We start from the raw sequence: 12,551 nt of genomic DNA, 5'->3' as shown, positions 1-12,551 counted from the left end.
TTCAGAGAACACTTACTTGGTCATCATTAGTGTGGCAAATGTCTGAGACAACAGAAGTGTTTTCTTCCTGGCAAATCTCGGTAAACTCCTGCTGTTTTTTTTTCGTTGTTGTTGTTTTGTTTGTTTTTCTGTACGTCATCAGCCATACACATAGCAGTGCTCCAGGAATCCTGTTATTGAAACAAGCTGTCAGGGAGAAAAACAATATCACTGCAAGAGAAGGGCATGAGGGAGCATGTGAGCAAGGGCTAGCTCAGGGGAGAGTGATTGAGATAGAGAGCAGAGCACAAGTGATGCACTGCTTCAACAATGATGGTTGTACCTGGATTCTTGACATGTTTGTCTTGCCTTCTCTGTATCCCTGTATGTTGATAAAATAGCTGCCCAACACATCCCCAGCATTAGCAAGCTGATACAACCTTTGGATCATCATCTCTATTGTAGCCCTTGAGCATGTGTTGCATTATTCAGAACTCAACAACCCAATACAACGTTACAAGTGATGATGTACTTGAACATGTAATTGAATCACTTAACAACAACAAATAAAGCTCTGCAACTATATTAGAAATGTCTTTATTTCTATGTACTGTGCGAAGCATGATGAGCAGACTTCATAGTTCTTGTTTGTTTTATTGTGCTATTTTAAAATGAGAATATGTATTTTGATAAATGTTTATTGTCTTTCTCTTTTTTTCATTGATTAGCATCATTTATAGTTTATGCTGTCAGCTTTATAAAGTCAAGTGGTCAAGACATGATGATGGCTAATAATAATAATATATATATTTTTTATTATTATTTTTATTTATTTTGTATGTATGTGAGTATGTGCATGTGCGTGTGTATGTGTGTGCATGTGTGCTTGCGTGTGAGTGTGTACTCATTAGTTCACCTAAAACCTATTAAAAATCCCATACCGTTCACCTAAACCGAATACTTCAGAATCCAATAATAATAATAATAATGCATCAGATTTATATTTGTATAGCGCTTTGCTAGACACTCAAAGACGCTTTACAATGGAATGGATACATTATTCATGCACTCACACATTCATGCTGTGGTGGCGGTAAGCTACTTAAGCAGCCACAGCTGCCCTGGGCCAGGCTGACGGAAGCGTGGGTGCCAGTGCGCGCCTACGGCCCCTCCGACCACCACCAAACATCCGCACCTTCCATACGCCAGTGTGAGTAGCACTGGAGGCAATGTGTGTGAAGTGCCTTCCCCAAGGACACAACGACACATGACTTGGGGAGAGTGGGGATCGAACAGCTGACCTTCTGGTTACTGAACGACCATCTCTCAACTAAGCCTGGCAAATGTTACTATTTTTTTTATACTAAAAATTTTAATAATAATAATAGGCTGTTTTGAAGTTGCCAAAAAGATGCCTTGTACTTTTAAAAATTAAAAGCAGAGGTGGGTAGTAATGAACTACTTTTACTCCATTACAATTACTCATTTACTCATTCACTGCCAGTCCTCCCACTTAAGAGTTCTACAGCCATCAATGGTACTAACTAGCAACTTTTGGGATAAAGTGCACTTGAGAAGTTATACTAAAATCCATATAGTTTTACTACAATCCAGGGCTGGACTAGCCATCTGGCCTACAAGGCAGATGCCCGCTGAGCAGGCATCTTTTGCAGCCGTTGAAGTGCTTTTTAATTATTATTTTCCTCAGTTTTACCCCCCAAGAGACTGGCCCACAATTTAAAGGGACTAGTCCATTAATCCATTTGGAATATAGTCTAAACTGAACCAATAATCAATCAATATCAGTGGCAGAACTATGTGTTAGGCAGGTGTGGTCAGGAGTCAGGCTGGGTCGGACCGGCGGGCTTAAGTCAAAATGCCAGGGACAATTTTTTTTGTGCCATTCCAGCCCTCCTACAATCCAACAACTTTTTACTGTATTTTACAGACAATAGCTCAAATTTTGGGGGGAAATTCATTTTACAAAAAAATTAGACCAAGAACAGAAGAGGTTTGATTTTGCACCTAAAGTCCCCGTTTTTTAATCGTGGGTATGTTCGGAAATATGCTCCGACAGCGCACTATTTCACTCCGACCGGTCGGAAACCCAGACTAACCAGATTAATACTGCAAACTGATCAAAATGCTCATTATCTTAATAGTGAAATCACTGCAGAATTTGGAAAATGGTATTGTTGCATTTGTTTTAAAATATTCAGGGTCACATGTAAATCTATCACTACTCTAGAATCTGTTTCCTTTTCATTCTGTCCGTGCATTTTTAGCAGAGGATGACATTGACTACAAATCTCAAGATAATGATGCCAAGTGACCTGCTGATTAAAATGATTTACTAGCATCTGTACAGACACTTTCCATTGAGTACAAGCCTTTATATTTGAAAGCATCATTTTATATTTCCAGAATTGATTTGGTTTCCAACATTAGTGCTATCATTGGAGGTATGCTGGACGGTCCACCATTATTGCAAGTTGTATTGACCATGTCACTGAGAGATACACGCTGGTGCTAATTATCTTGAGGATTGTGCACTTTGTTTCCATAGCAACATAATGCTATGTTCAGTTATGATGATGACAGACGTGCTTATTACATTTGCCCAGGAGTTATTGTTATCACTTTTTAGTAACATTTGAGTGATATTTAAAAAAGCACCACTATGATTTCCAAGATGAAATTTACTCTATAAAGAATAAGGTTTAAAGACGTGCACAGAAGACACTGAAAAAACATTCACTTTGATCCACAAGAAATCAACTACTAAAGGATTTACTGATCATAAAGAAATGAAAGGGACATTTTTTCTAAATTAGCAGTATGTTATTGCAATAGCCTCATATACTGTATTATGTGTAGAAGCTGAAAGAAAATCGAGTTACTTAGCATCAACAAATCAAACTTTTTCCTGTCTCAAAGGTCACAACCAAAGATGGGAAGTTTGCTGAGAGGAAAGAGAAGAAGGAAGCCTTCCAAGCACCACCTCCTGTCATCATGTTCTCGGGGACGGGCCGGAATACCTCCAAGGGGCTCCGAAGGCAAAAGCGAGACTGGGTGATCCCGCCAATCAATGTTGCTGAAAATTCTCGAGGACCGTTCCCTCAGATGCTCGTCAGCGTAAGTGTGATTCATTGTAAAATTATAACTAAGGTGTCTCTAGACTCAATATTGATTGGGGTGTGCAGTATATCCCTGGAGAACCCAAGAACCTTTTTCTTCTTTGGAAAATTATGAATTATACATTAAATGACTGCTATAAATTCACTGAACACCAAAATATCATTTTCAATTTGAACCCTGTATTCCCTAATATAGGATTAAGGCGGAATTCGACCCTTTGGGATTTAGGGTATCACTTCGAAAAATCACAATAACAAAAACTGTCAGTAAACAATTTTGAATTTAAGAAAATAATCAATCAAATACACATTTTTTGTGTTTGTTTCGCTTTATTTGTTGCATGTTAGAACTGGATTTTGGATGTACAAACACACTTTGGCCAATGGAAACAAGAACACAGAGACAAAAGCACTGCTGAAAAAAACCCATGGAGCTTTCTTATCCAAATATCTGTTCTGTTAGAACTCACACTAGACATAGTGGTAGTCTTTGAAACAATTTAGTTTTTCTTGGTAATGCACATTTTTCACAGTGCATTTCAGTCTTGAGGTCCTGTCACACAGCACATCGACAGAGATTTTCCTCCTTGACAGGCCAAAGGCTGATTTGGTCAAAACGGACATCTGCACTCTGATAAACTCAAATAAATTTTGGTGGTGGCGGGGATAAAGGAAAAGAGGAGCTAGAAGTTGATGACCTACCCCACTTTCTTGCTGTTCCAACTTCAACCAAGCATTGAGCAACCAAACCCTTAAACTTGCGAAGTTTGAGAACTTTAAATCCAGTGATTCCCTGTGCCTCACAGTCACGCTGATAAAGGAGCCATGCATTGATCACTGCAACAGACATGAAGTGCCAGAAAACTATCATATACAGTGGCACCTCGGAGTTTGAACACAATTTGTTCCTGTGACGTATTGAAAGTCCGAATTGTTCAACCTTCGAAACATTTTTTCCCATAGGAAATAATGTAAATGCAATTAATCCGTTCCCAAGCTCCAAAAACAGAAAATTCCTCTTTTAATTACTATTTATATAAAAAACATGTACACCTTGTACAGTATTTGTACAATAAAAAATACCTTACCTTTTTTGTTGTGGTATGATGGCCTCAGTCGATAAAAAATGCCATGTTAATGAATGCATGCTTTAGTTCAGTGCTGAGTTAGTGTATTTTCCATTGGGCATATTGTTAGACTACCAAAGGGTCCTTGTGCGCTGTTTAGCGTCAGGCACGTTGTTGAACAGTTAAGGGGGGTCCTTGTGCCAGTATTTACGGAAGTAGTTAAAACGGCGCGATAATCTCCTTCCTAAATCCATTATGGTCAGTAGCACTGTACGTTTTTCTTTTCTGCCACCGGCACTGTTGTCTTTCTTTGGGCCCATGTCGAAGAAAATTGTCGTGGAAAAATCAAAATGCACTCGCGAATGTACGGAGCACGCTCAGACTGGAAATGAGCAGCGCTTCGTCTCCACTACCGCAACGTGAGCATTCGGCATAGCTCGGCTTCACTCGGCTACCCAATCAAGGTACGTTCGACTTTGCTTGGTTTGCTTGGATGTTCAAACTCCAAAAATGAGGTCAAACTCCAGGCATTTTCTACTCAGATTTTTTGGTCGAAGTCTGATTTGTACAAGTTCCGAGACGTTTTAACTCTGAGGTTCCACTGTACCAGCGACGGGTCCTGATGAGAAATTTACAGCGTGCAAGATGCGCATCCAGCATGTCAATGCCTCCCATGGAAGTGTTGTACTCTTTGATGATGTTCTGTTGATCTACTGTATATAGGTGTACTCTTTTTTTAAACTTTCCCAGCGCCTAGCTTTTCCCAAAGGCTCTGGTCCAGCATATGTTGACATCAAACTGACGGCTTTAGTGTCTTGCCATTTCAAACTGTGTTGGTGTTAGACTCGATTCGATAATCGTAGGATCCACGGCCTTTCTTGGACAGGTCTTCGTCAGTTATCAGATTGCACTCCGACATACGGTTTTTCCTCACAGTTCCTAGGGGTGAGCCATGGGGCGGTGGAGGATTCCTGGGCATGAAATTGGGGAAACTGTCGGACCTCTATCTCCAGGTTGTAAACCAGCCATACACCGTTGGAAAGGTCTCGCCGAGACAAATCCGCTGATGCCCATATATCCCCGGTAGGTCGTAGGGCTGGGGAGCTACGGCCGGCCAAACACCTTCAGGACACAGAGGATTTTAAAAAAGTTACCCCGGTAAAAATCCAACGTTTGTCGGTCCTTTATCTCCAGGCCGCCCAAAGACCCCCATTACACTGAGGATTTTCAAACGGCCACGACTGGTTCGGGGCGGACAATCTTAATTTTAATGATGAAGATACGAGGCAGGACACGTAAACCCATTTTGACCGGGACCGCACAATTAGGGTCTAACTGTTGGCTCGCAGTCTCTGTAAATTGCCCATCTTCTTGGGCAGAAGATTTAGAAGATACCCTCACTTTCATGCGGTTGAAACAATTCATCAGAATCACTATCGCGGTCCAATTCTGCGCCAAAGTCACTATCATCAGCTTCAAGTTGTTCCAATACTTGTCTTACAGTGCACTTTCTCTGTTGCTTTCCCCGTCCTAAAGATCAACTGGCCATACTCCTTGAAAAAATATACAGTAGGTATTTGTTCATCTCAGTACCTTTAACTTAATATATTACACAAATTAACTCATTTCAAGTCTTTAGCCAAATAAAAGACTGTCATCATTCTCTGTGACAAAGTCACCATAACCAAAGTGGCTGACATTTTTTAACCCATACACCCAGTGTCATTTTTGACCCAATGTTTTTTTAAACTAGCTCAGAGTAGCTAATTTATCAAAATATATATAAAACATACTTCTAGGCATTCTGCAAGATGATACCAAATAGATTAACAAAAAAAATAATAATAATAATTACCAACTGATGGTTTGCTGGGAAGATGGTTTTGTTTGGATACATTTCCAGCTCAACAAAACAGCATGTTGCCAGCCATCTTGCCACTACCACTCTGGCTCATCTTAGTGTAATATTCATCCACTAGATAGCTCCATGCAGGGGTCAGAAGTGGCACTCTGGACTTTTGAAGTTAAATTTGTGGTGGAAAAAAATACAATAAAAAATGTCTTTGTTATTTGAGTAGCAGAATTTATAGGGGCGAAATTTGACCCCGTATACAAAGCAGTGATGGGTTTGAGGGGAAAAATGCTTTGAATCCCACATTCATCCAGATGGTTTTGCTGTCCCCTTGATGCAATAAAAGCCACAAAAGCATAAGGTGTTTGAAACCACTCTTATAAGTTCTACCAGACATAGAGCAGACTTCAAAGTAGCAACAAGCACTAACAGTGAAGGATTCTGTGTTTACAATGAAACAAATCATTATTTCTGCTTTGTTAAGCTTTCATGGTTTCCTTCATCAGACGTTTTCAGAAGTCTTTCCTGGTATTATTTCTATACCACCATTCCAACATAACAAATGGCTCACTCATATGCATTCATAAATAAAAGCCAATGGTCATTCATCTAGTAACAGATTATAGTTATTTTTAAACAAGAATTCATTCAGAAGGCAGCACTGGCTTTTAGTGGGTAAAATAGCAAGTTCTAATATATTGTGAAGCTATTTTGAGGGTCAGGGAAGGTAAATATATAAAACTGGAACGAAAATGGATGCAAATATGTTGTGTTTTAAGATTCTGAGGTTCTCTCTGAGAGATTGCAAGATTTGTCTCTCTCATAGTGATCTGCACGCGTGTGGTATAGTTCTTCAAAAAGATGTCATTCTGAAAGAGAGCTGCTTCTTTCCCATCTCTCACTTTACTTTTCTTGCTATGCTGTAGTTCTAAAATATGTTGTCATCAGTTTTTTTCTCAATCTGAAGAAAAACCTCCCACTTCATCTCTTTTGTCTCTAAATCGCGCAACAGATGCCTCATATCTGTCTTTATTTTTTTTTCTTTGGAATCTAGTCTTTGTTTTTCAAGAAAGGTTTTATCCAGCCACCAGGGAAAAGCAGCGTAGAGGGAACTTTTTTCTGTCCCGTCTGTATGAAATGAGAAAACAAAAAAACAAAAAAGGACAATGTACATCAAAAAGGAAAGTGTTTGTTTTTTAATAAGTGCCCCATGACTGTATGGTGTCTTAGAATGTGCAGAGATTGTCAGTAACTGGCTGTAAAAGATAAGTCAGTTTGAAGAGGAATGGAGAAGTTTGAGCAAAAAAAAAAAACTGTTTTAAAGTGCATCTTTCATTCAAACAGTGTCCACTTGATGCTGTAAATGGGACCGCCATGGCCTGGTGAGAACAAGGGGCAAGTGATGCGTTTTGATGCCTCTGTTGGATGTCTGTCTTTAATGATGACTCGAGGGCAGCCGGGGGGGCATATTGAAAACGAGAAACTTTAACAAGGAGACGACTCTGGAAAGTGGATGATATCGGCATCATTTTACTTCACTTATTATTTATTTGTTTGCTCCACTTTGGTACTCCGTTTGAGAATTGAGGCTGACGTGTATCTGGTTTTCCTCTCGACCACCTAGAAGTCTTAAACAATCAAATCTATTTATTATGCAAATAATGAGACCTAGTTGTGCATCTTTTTGTGTCTCATCTTCTTCTCTGCCTACCTGCAATTCTGCCATCCCTCAGTGGTCTATGTGCCATGTGCCGCCTGCCCTAATGGCCTGTGAAGTCACTCTCTTCCCTAATGGGCCGTTCTGTCATCCAGTGCAGCATTGAGTGACATGCAGACAGCCGCCCTCGCACCACTTCTCCTCTTCATCCCGCCTCGGCCCGGTTGCCGTCAGTTGGGCAGGCACACTGACAGTAGCTCTCACCTACATCTCTGCAGCACCACCACTTTGATCAGGCTAGCAAGGGATGAGTCACGTGTCAGGACCCCACTGACTGGCCTGCAAACTCTCAGCCTGATGTGGCTCTGGGGCATGGTTGACTTCACGTGTAGTCTTGAAAGTCTTGCAAAAAGCTGAGATTGTGTCAGAATTCAAACAGATGTTCGTTTTTGTTTTGTTTTTCCATTCCTAGTATAGCTAGAATTCTTGCCCTGGCTTTTCAGCATTTTCCAAATTACATCATTATGAAGTGAACAGGATCATTTCCGCTGTTACAGTATGCCTTTTTTACTCTTTTTTTTGGTGCATGTTTTGACCTGTATTTAGTTTTTCTCTTCAAATTCTTAATTAATGAAATCAAACACACTTCCCTTCAAAAGCATGGAACTATTATGGTTTATTCATTTATTTTTGCTGTATACTGAAAATATTTGCCTTCAACAAAAGACGATTATGATACAAGCGATCACCATTTGAGCTTTTTTTTTTTCTTTTTAATTAAAGCTTTTTTCATCTGCCTCTAATGCACAACTTTTTAGAGAAAAACACATTTTGTTTGAGCCCATCTGTTTTTTAAGTGAGGTCCTATTATATAATATTTGATTAATCAAATGTCAAATTGCTGAGTTTAAGATTTGGGTTTGGCTACATTGTATATTAATCAGAGGTGTAACCAACATCAAATCTTTGAGTTGTCTCTGGGTGGGAAAATAAGCTATTGTAAAGCTGGGAATAGATGTATTGCTCACAATAACAATCATTGAATGTCCTAATTGTCGTCACAAATATGAACCAAAGTACGGATACAAGAAGAATAGGCTTTAAAAAAATAAATGTTACCTAAGCATCCAGAAAGGAAAGATCTGCTCTTTATCCCCAACATACGAGCTCATCTATGAAGCTACCAGAGGTAATGTCATGCCTAGGGCTTGCATTCTTATATTGGCTGACTAATCTTCACTGATGTACATACAGTAAATGCTGAAGTGTTGATCTTGTCTCATATTAATCGTTTTAAGTCAAGCCCAAATGTTTTCAGTCTGCAGGGAGTGGTTGTCCTCTTTTAAGAAAAGAGAGAAAACATGGAGCTTTTTGTATGGGGAAAAACAAACACCCCTGGTATTTAAAGTCTATAAATAAAGGCAATGAGTTTGACATTGACAAACATACCATCTCATCATCATGGAACGTGTGCATCTGCCATGACTTAAAGAGAACAAATGCTTTGTCCATCACTTCCATTAAGAGCTCGCCAGATCAATAAATAAAAAGTCAAACGACAGAGTAATAGCTTAACAAGCATCCACTGTTTCTTAGTTAAGTCAATTAGAAAAGGCATCATGGATTATATGTTCAACACTAACAAAAGACAGCAGTTTAAAAGACAGTTGTTTGAAAATAACACCAGTTACCTGTGAACTGAGCTGTCTCATGTCAAGTCAGAATGATTTGCTGTTGTTACTCTTGGTTTTTCATCAGTGAACACAAGAATGAAGTTGCAAATATATGAACACGGAAAAGGCAATTGCAAGGTGAGGAAGCTATCAAAAAACAAACAAAAAAAAAAAAGATTTCTGGTGTGTTCGAGTGTGGGGCACAATTAAAAAATAGCAGATTTTGTTGTTCTTTTGTGTGGACTGCTGAAAGACAGAAAACAGACATCAGCAAAGCTAAAGCTTTCTGAAACCTCCCATTGATTCATCTTCCGTGGCATCAATTTTTGTATCTTAGGTAAAGATAAGCATCAACATAACTTTTGCTTACTTTTGGCACCCTTGTTGCCTTAATTTCCCATAAGAAAACAGTCACATAAAAAATAAATAGAGTTGAAAAACAATTTCATCAAAGTGTTTAATATAGTAGAAATAAATGATTGTCCAGAAAAACACACTATTATTGTGCCATTTATTTTTAGCGTTTGTTGGGCATGGGTTTGCCTGTGACAATGGGCAGGGGCAAGTGAGGTTTCTTATTTGGAATCGAAATGTAATCAGCGTGCTAAGTAAACCGTGTGTAAACTCAATTTTACTTGTCCTATACTTTCTCATTTTCTCCCAATCTGTTTTGTAATTGTTCACACAATGAATAATGTTTTTCCTCAGAACTTCTCTCTTTTTTACTCTCAATAATGAAATTGTTGTTGTTAATATGCTTCTTACTAATTGTCTTTCAGAAGGGATTTTTTTTTCAGAGTTCAAATTGGCTTCAATTTTAGGTGAACTTGAAATTCTAATAGATAAACGCAAGAACTGCAAAACATTGTGCTCTATAAATAAATGAAGGGTTTTCTCAAGCTTTAGGTTACGTTTACCTGCCAAAATTTGGCTATAATTTCTGAAAATGTGTACATAATTTAGTGGTTGTCATGTTTTGGTTTTGGTTCTGTCATGTTCAGTTTCTGCTTTCCTTGTGTGTTTTCCTTGTCTTGTTGATTGTGACCCTGCCCTTCCTTGTGTTGTCCAATCAGTGCCCTCAGCCACTTGTGTCTGGTCCAGGTGTGTCTTGTTGCGTCATTAGTGTTGGTGTATTTAGTCTGCTGTCTCTCCTCTGTCTGTGTTGGTGCATTGTGGTATGTATGTTTGTCCTCATGTCATGCTGCCTGTTTTCTGTTCCCTCTCTAGTTCTAGTTCTAGTTCTAGTTCTAGTTCAAGTTCATGTTTTGTTGCTGTCTGTTTTTTTTTTGTTCCCTCTTTTGTTCAAGTTCAAGTTCATGCTTTGTTTTATGTTTTTGAACTTTGGAAACCTTTTTGTTAATAGAAATTAAATCCCTTTTTTTTTAACTACACCCCTGCCTCCTTGCTCTGCCTTCCCGCATCTGGGTCCTAAAGCCCCCCGTTTTGACAGTGGTAAATGATGTGGTATTATTTATGTGTAATATTTTTGAGGCATAAGTTATGTGACTGTTATTTGCATACATATACAGCTCTATTCTATTTGAGCAAATATGACCAAATCCCCCACACAATAAATTTTGTAGAGTAAATTTTACTCTGAAAAAAATATATGTATATTCTGTCACAGTCTAAATAGAGTCAACTTTATACTAGGAAGAGAGTAAAATACCCCACCCCCCTTCAAAAAAAACACACACACAAAAACCCCTCAACAGTTGAGGAGCAATCACATAACCTTCAGGTTGGGAGACAGCCAACTTAACCACTGACCCATGCCACTCCTACTCTGAGTCATATCGCTGGTGTCATGTGGGATCTTCGTATCCCTCCCTTTTTTGGCCTCCTTTGGGACACATGAGCAATATGTCAGCTAACAATAAGTTTAGCATAGCTCAAGTGGTAGTCCGCCTTCCATGCTGAAGGTTGTGGGATTGTTCCTCAACCTTTGAGTGTCTTATTGTTGTAGTTTTTAATTTTATTTTGTTGAGTATTTTACTCTCTCTCATGTCTGTAAAAGTTTACTATGTTTAACAGAGGTGGGCATCGTCATTGACTGGAATTGATGATTGATGGAAGTGCCCACCTTTTGGCGTGTGCTTAAGCACTTTCAGCAAATGCTTAATAATGCAAGGCCTCACAAAAATACACAGATTGAGAAGAACCGTGTGTACTCACCACGATCAACAGAAGTAATCCTGCTTCACTTGTTTTTTTTCAAGGCTTCACATTTTCAAGCAATCGCTGAAAGTGCTGAAGCACACGCCATAAGGTGGGCACTTCCATCAATCATCAGTAGTTTTTTTTAATGGTAAAAGGCAGATAGAGAGGACTAATTTATTTTGGAGTGCTGGAAGGCTTTTTTCTTTGTGGCATAGCTCGCTTCCTGTGTTTTTCTTCTGTATATTGGCTTCTAGAAGTGTAACAAGACATTTATTCTTTGCGCACATTAATAGCAGCAAGTTGTTTTTAATGATTGGCCTTAAAGTCTAGGTACCTACAGGCCTTTTTGGCCTACAAATTAAAAGGCCCAGAAAACTCTGATGATGAATAATTAAACACATTGCATTGGTTATTTGTCATTGGCATGTTAAAGCTTTATAAAGTATGTTAAATAAGTCTGCAAAGCAGACTCTGAACAAAATTGCGACTACTGTATTAGACTGGGTGTGGGTTGCAATGCATCGGTTAATGTTTATTGTGCTTGTGGCAGCACCTGTGCTCCAGTTTCCATATCTCTCCATGGAGTGCATTGAAGGGAAAAAAATCATTTTTCAGAGCAAAAATGAGAGAACTTTCCCCTCCCTAAGGTGTCCTCTGCTCGTTTTTACCAGTGATTAATGGCTGCTGTGCTTCACTGGCAGACACAGCGACAACAAAAACAGCTGAAAGACAGGCAGTAAAAGTCTAAGAAAGAGGAGCAGGCATACAGAACAAGGTGAGGAGAGTTTAGCAGATCACATTAGAGAATTTTAAGTAGGAACAAAGATGTAAGTGAGAGTTGAATATATACTAGTGCTGTCAAACGATTACATTTCTTAATCAGAATGATCACATCTTAGAATTGTGATCAAAAAGGCTTTTCTATCAACATTTTTTGCCCGCCAAATTTGAAGAGCAACTGTTATGTGTTAATTATTTCGAAATTTAATGTTATGAGGACGTCTTAAAAAATTTTGATCCACTGCA

The 12,551-nt window shown here is 38.9% G+C and overlaps 1 protein-coding gene across 2 annotated transcripts in view; it reads left to right on the top strand.

Moving 5' to 3' along the window:
• Positions 1–12,551, top strand: part of LOC144037061 (cadherin-4-like) — a 253,718-nt gene that overhangs the window by 173,479 nt on the left and 67,688 nt on the right. For both annotated transcript variants that reach the window (XM_077548199.1, XM_077548204.1), the window contains exon 5: positions 2,917–3,114. In XM_077548199.1, the coding sequence (XP_077404325.1) occupies positions 2,917–3,114 (198 nt within the window). The remainder of the gene's footprint in view (positions 1–2,916; positions 3,115–12,551) is intronic.

The sequence above is a fragment of the Vanacampus margaritifer genome, chromosome 1 (assembly GCF_051991255.1).
Source record: "Vanacampus margaritifer isolate UIUO_Vmar chromosome 1, RoL_Vmar_1.0, whole genome shotgun sequence".
Taxonomy (NCBI): Eukaryota; Metazoa; Chordata; class Actinopteri; order Syngnathiformes; family Syngnathidae; genus Vanacampus; species Vanacampus margaritifer.
The sequence above is the reverse complement of the archived record's forward strand: the minus strand, read 5'-3'. Positions and strand labels throughout refer to the sequence as shown.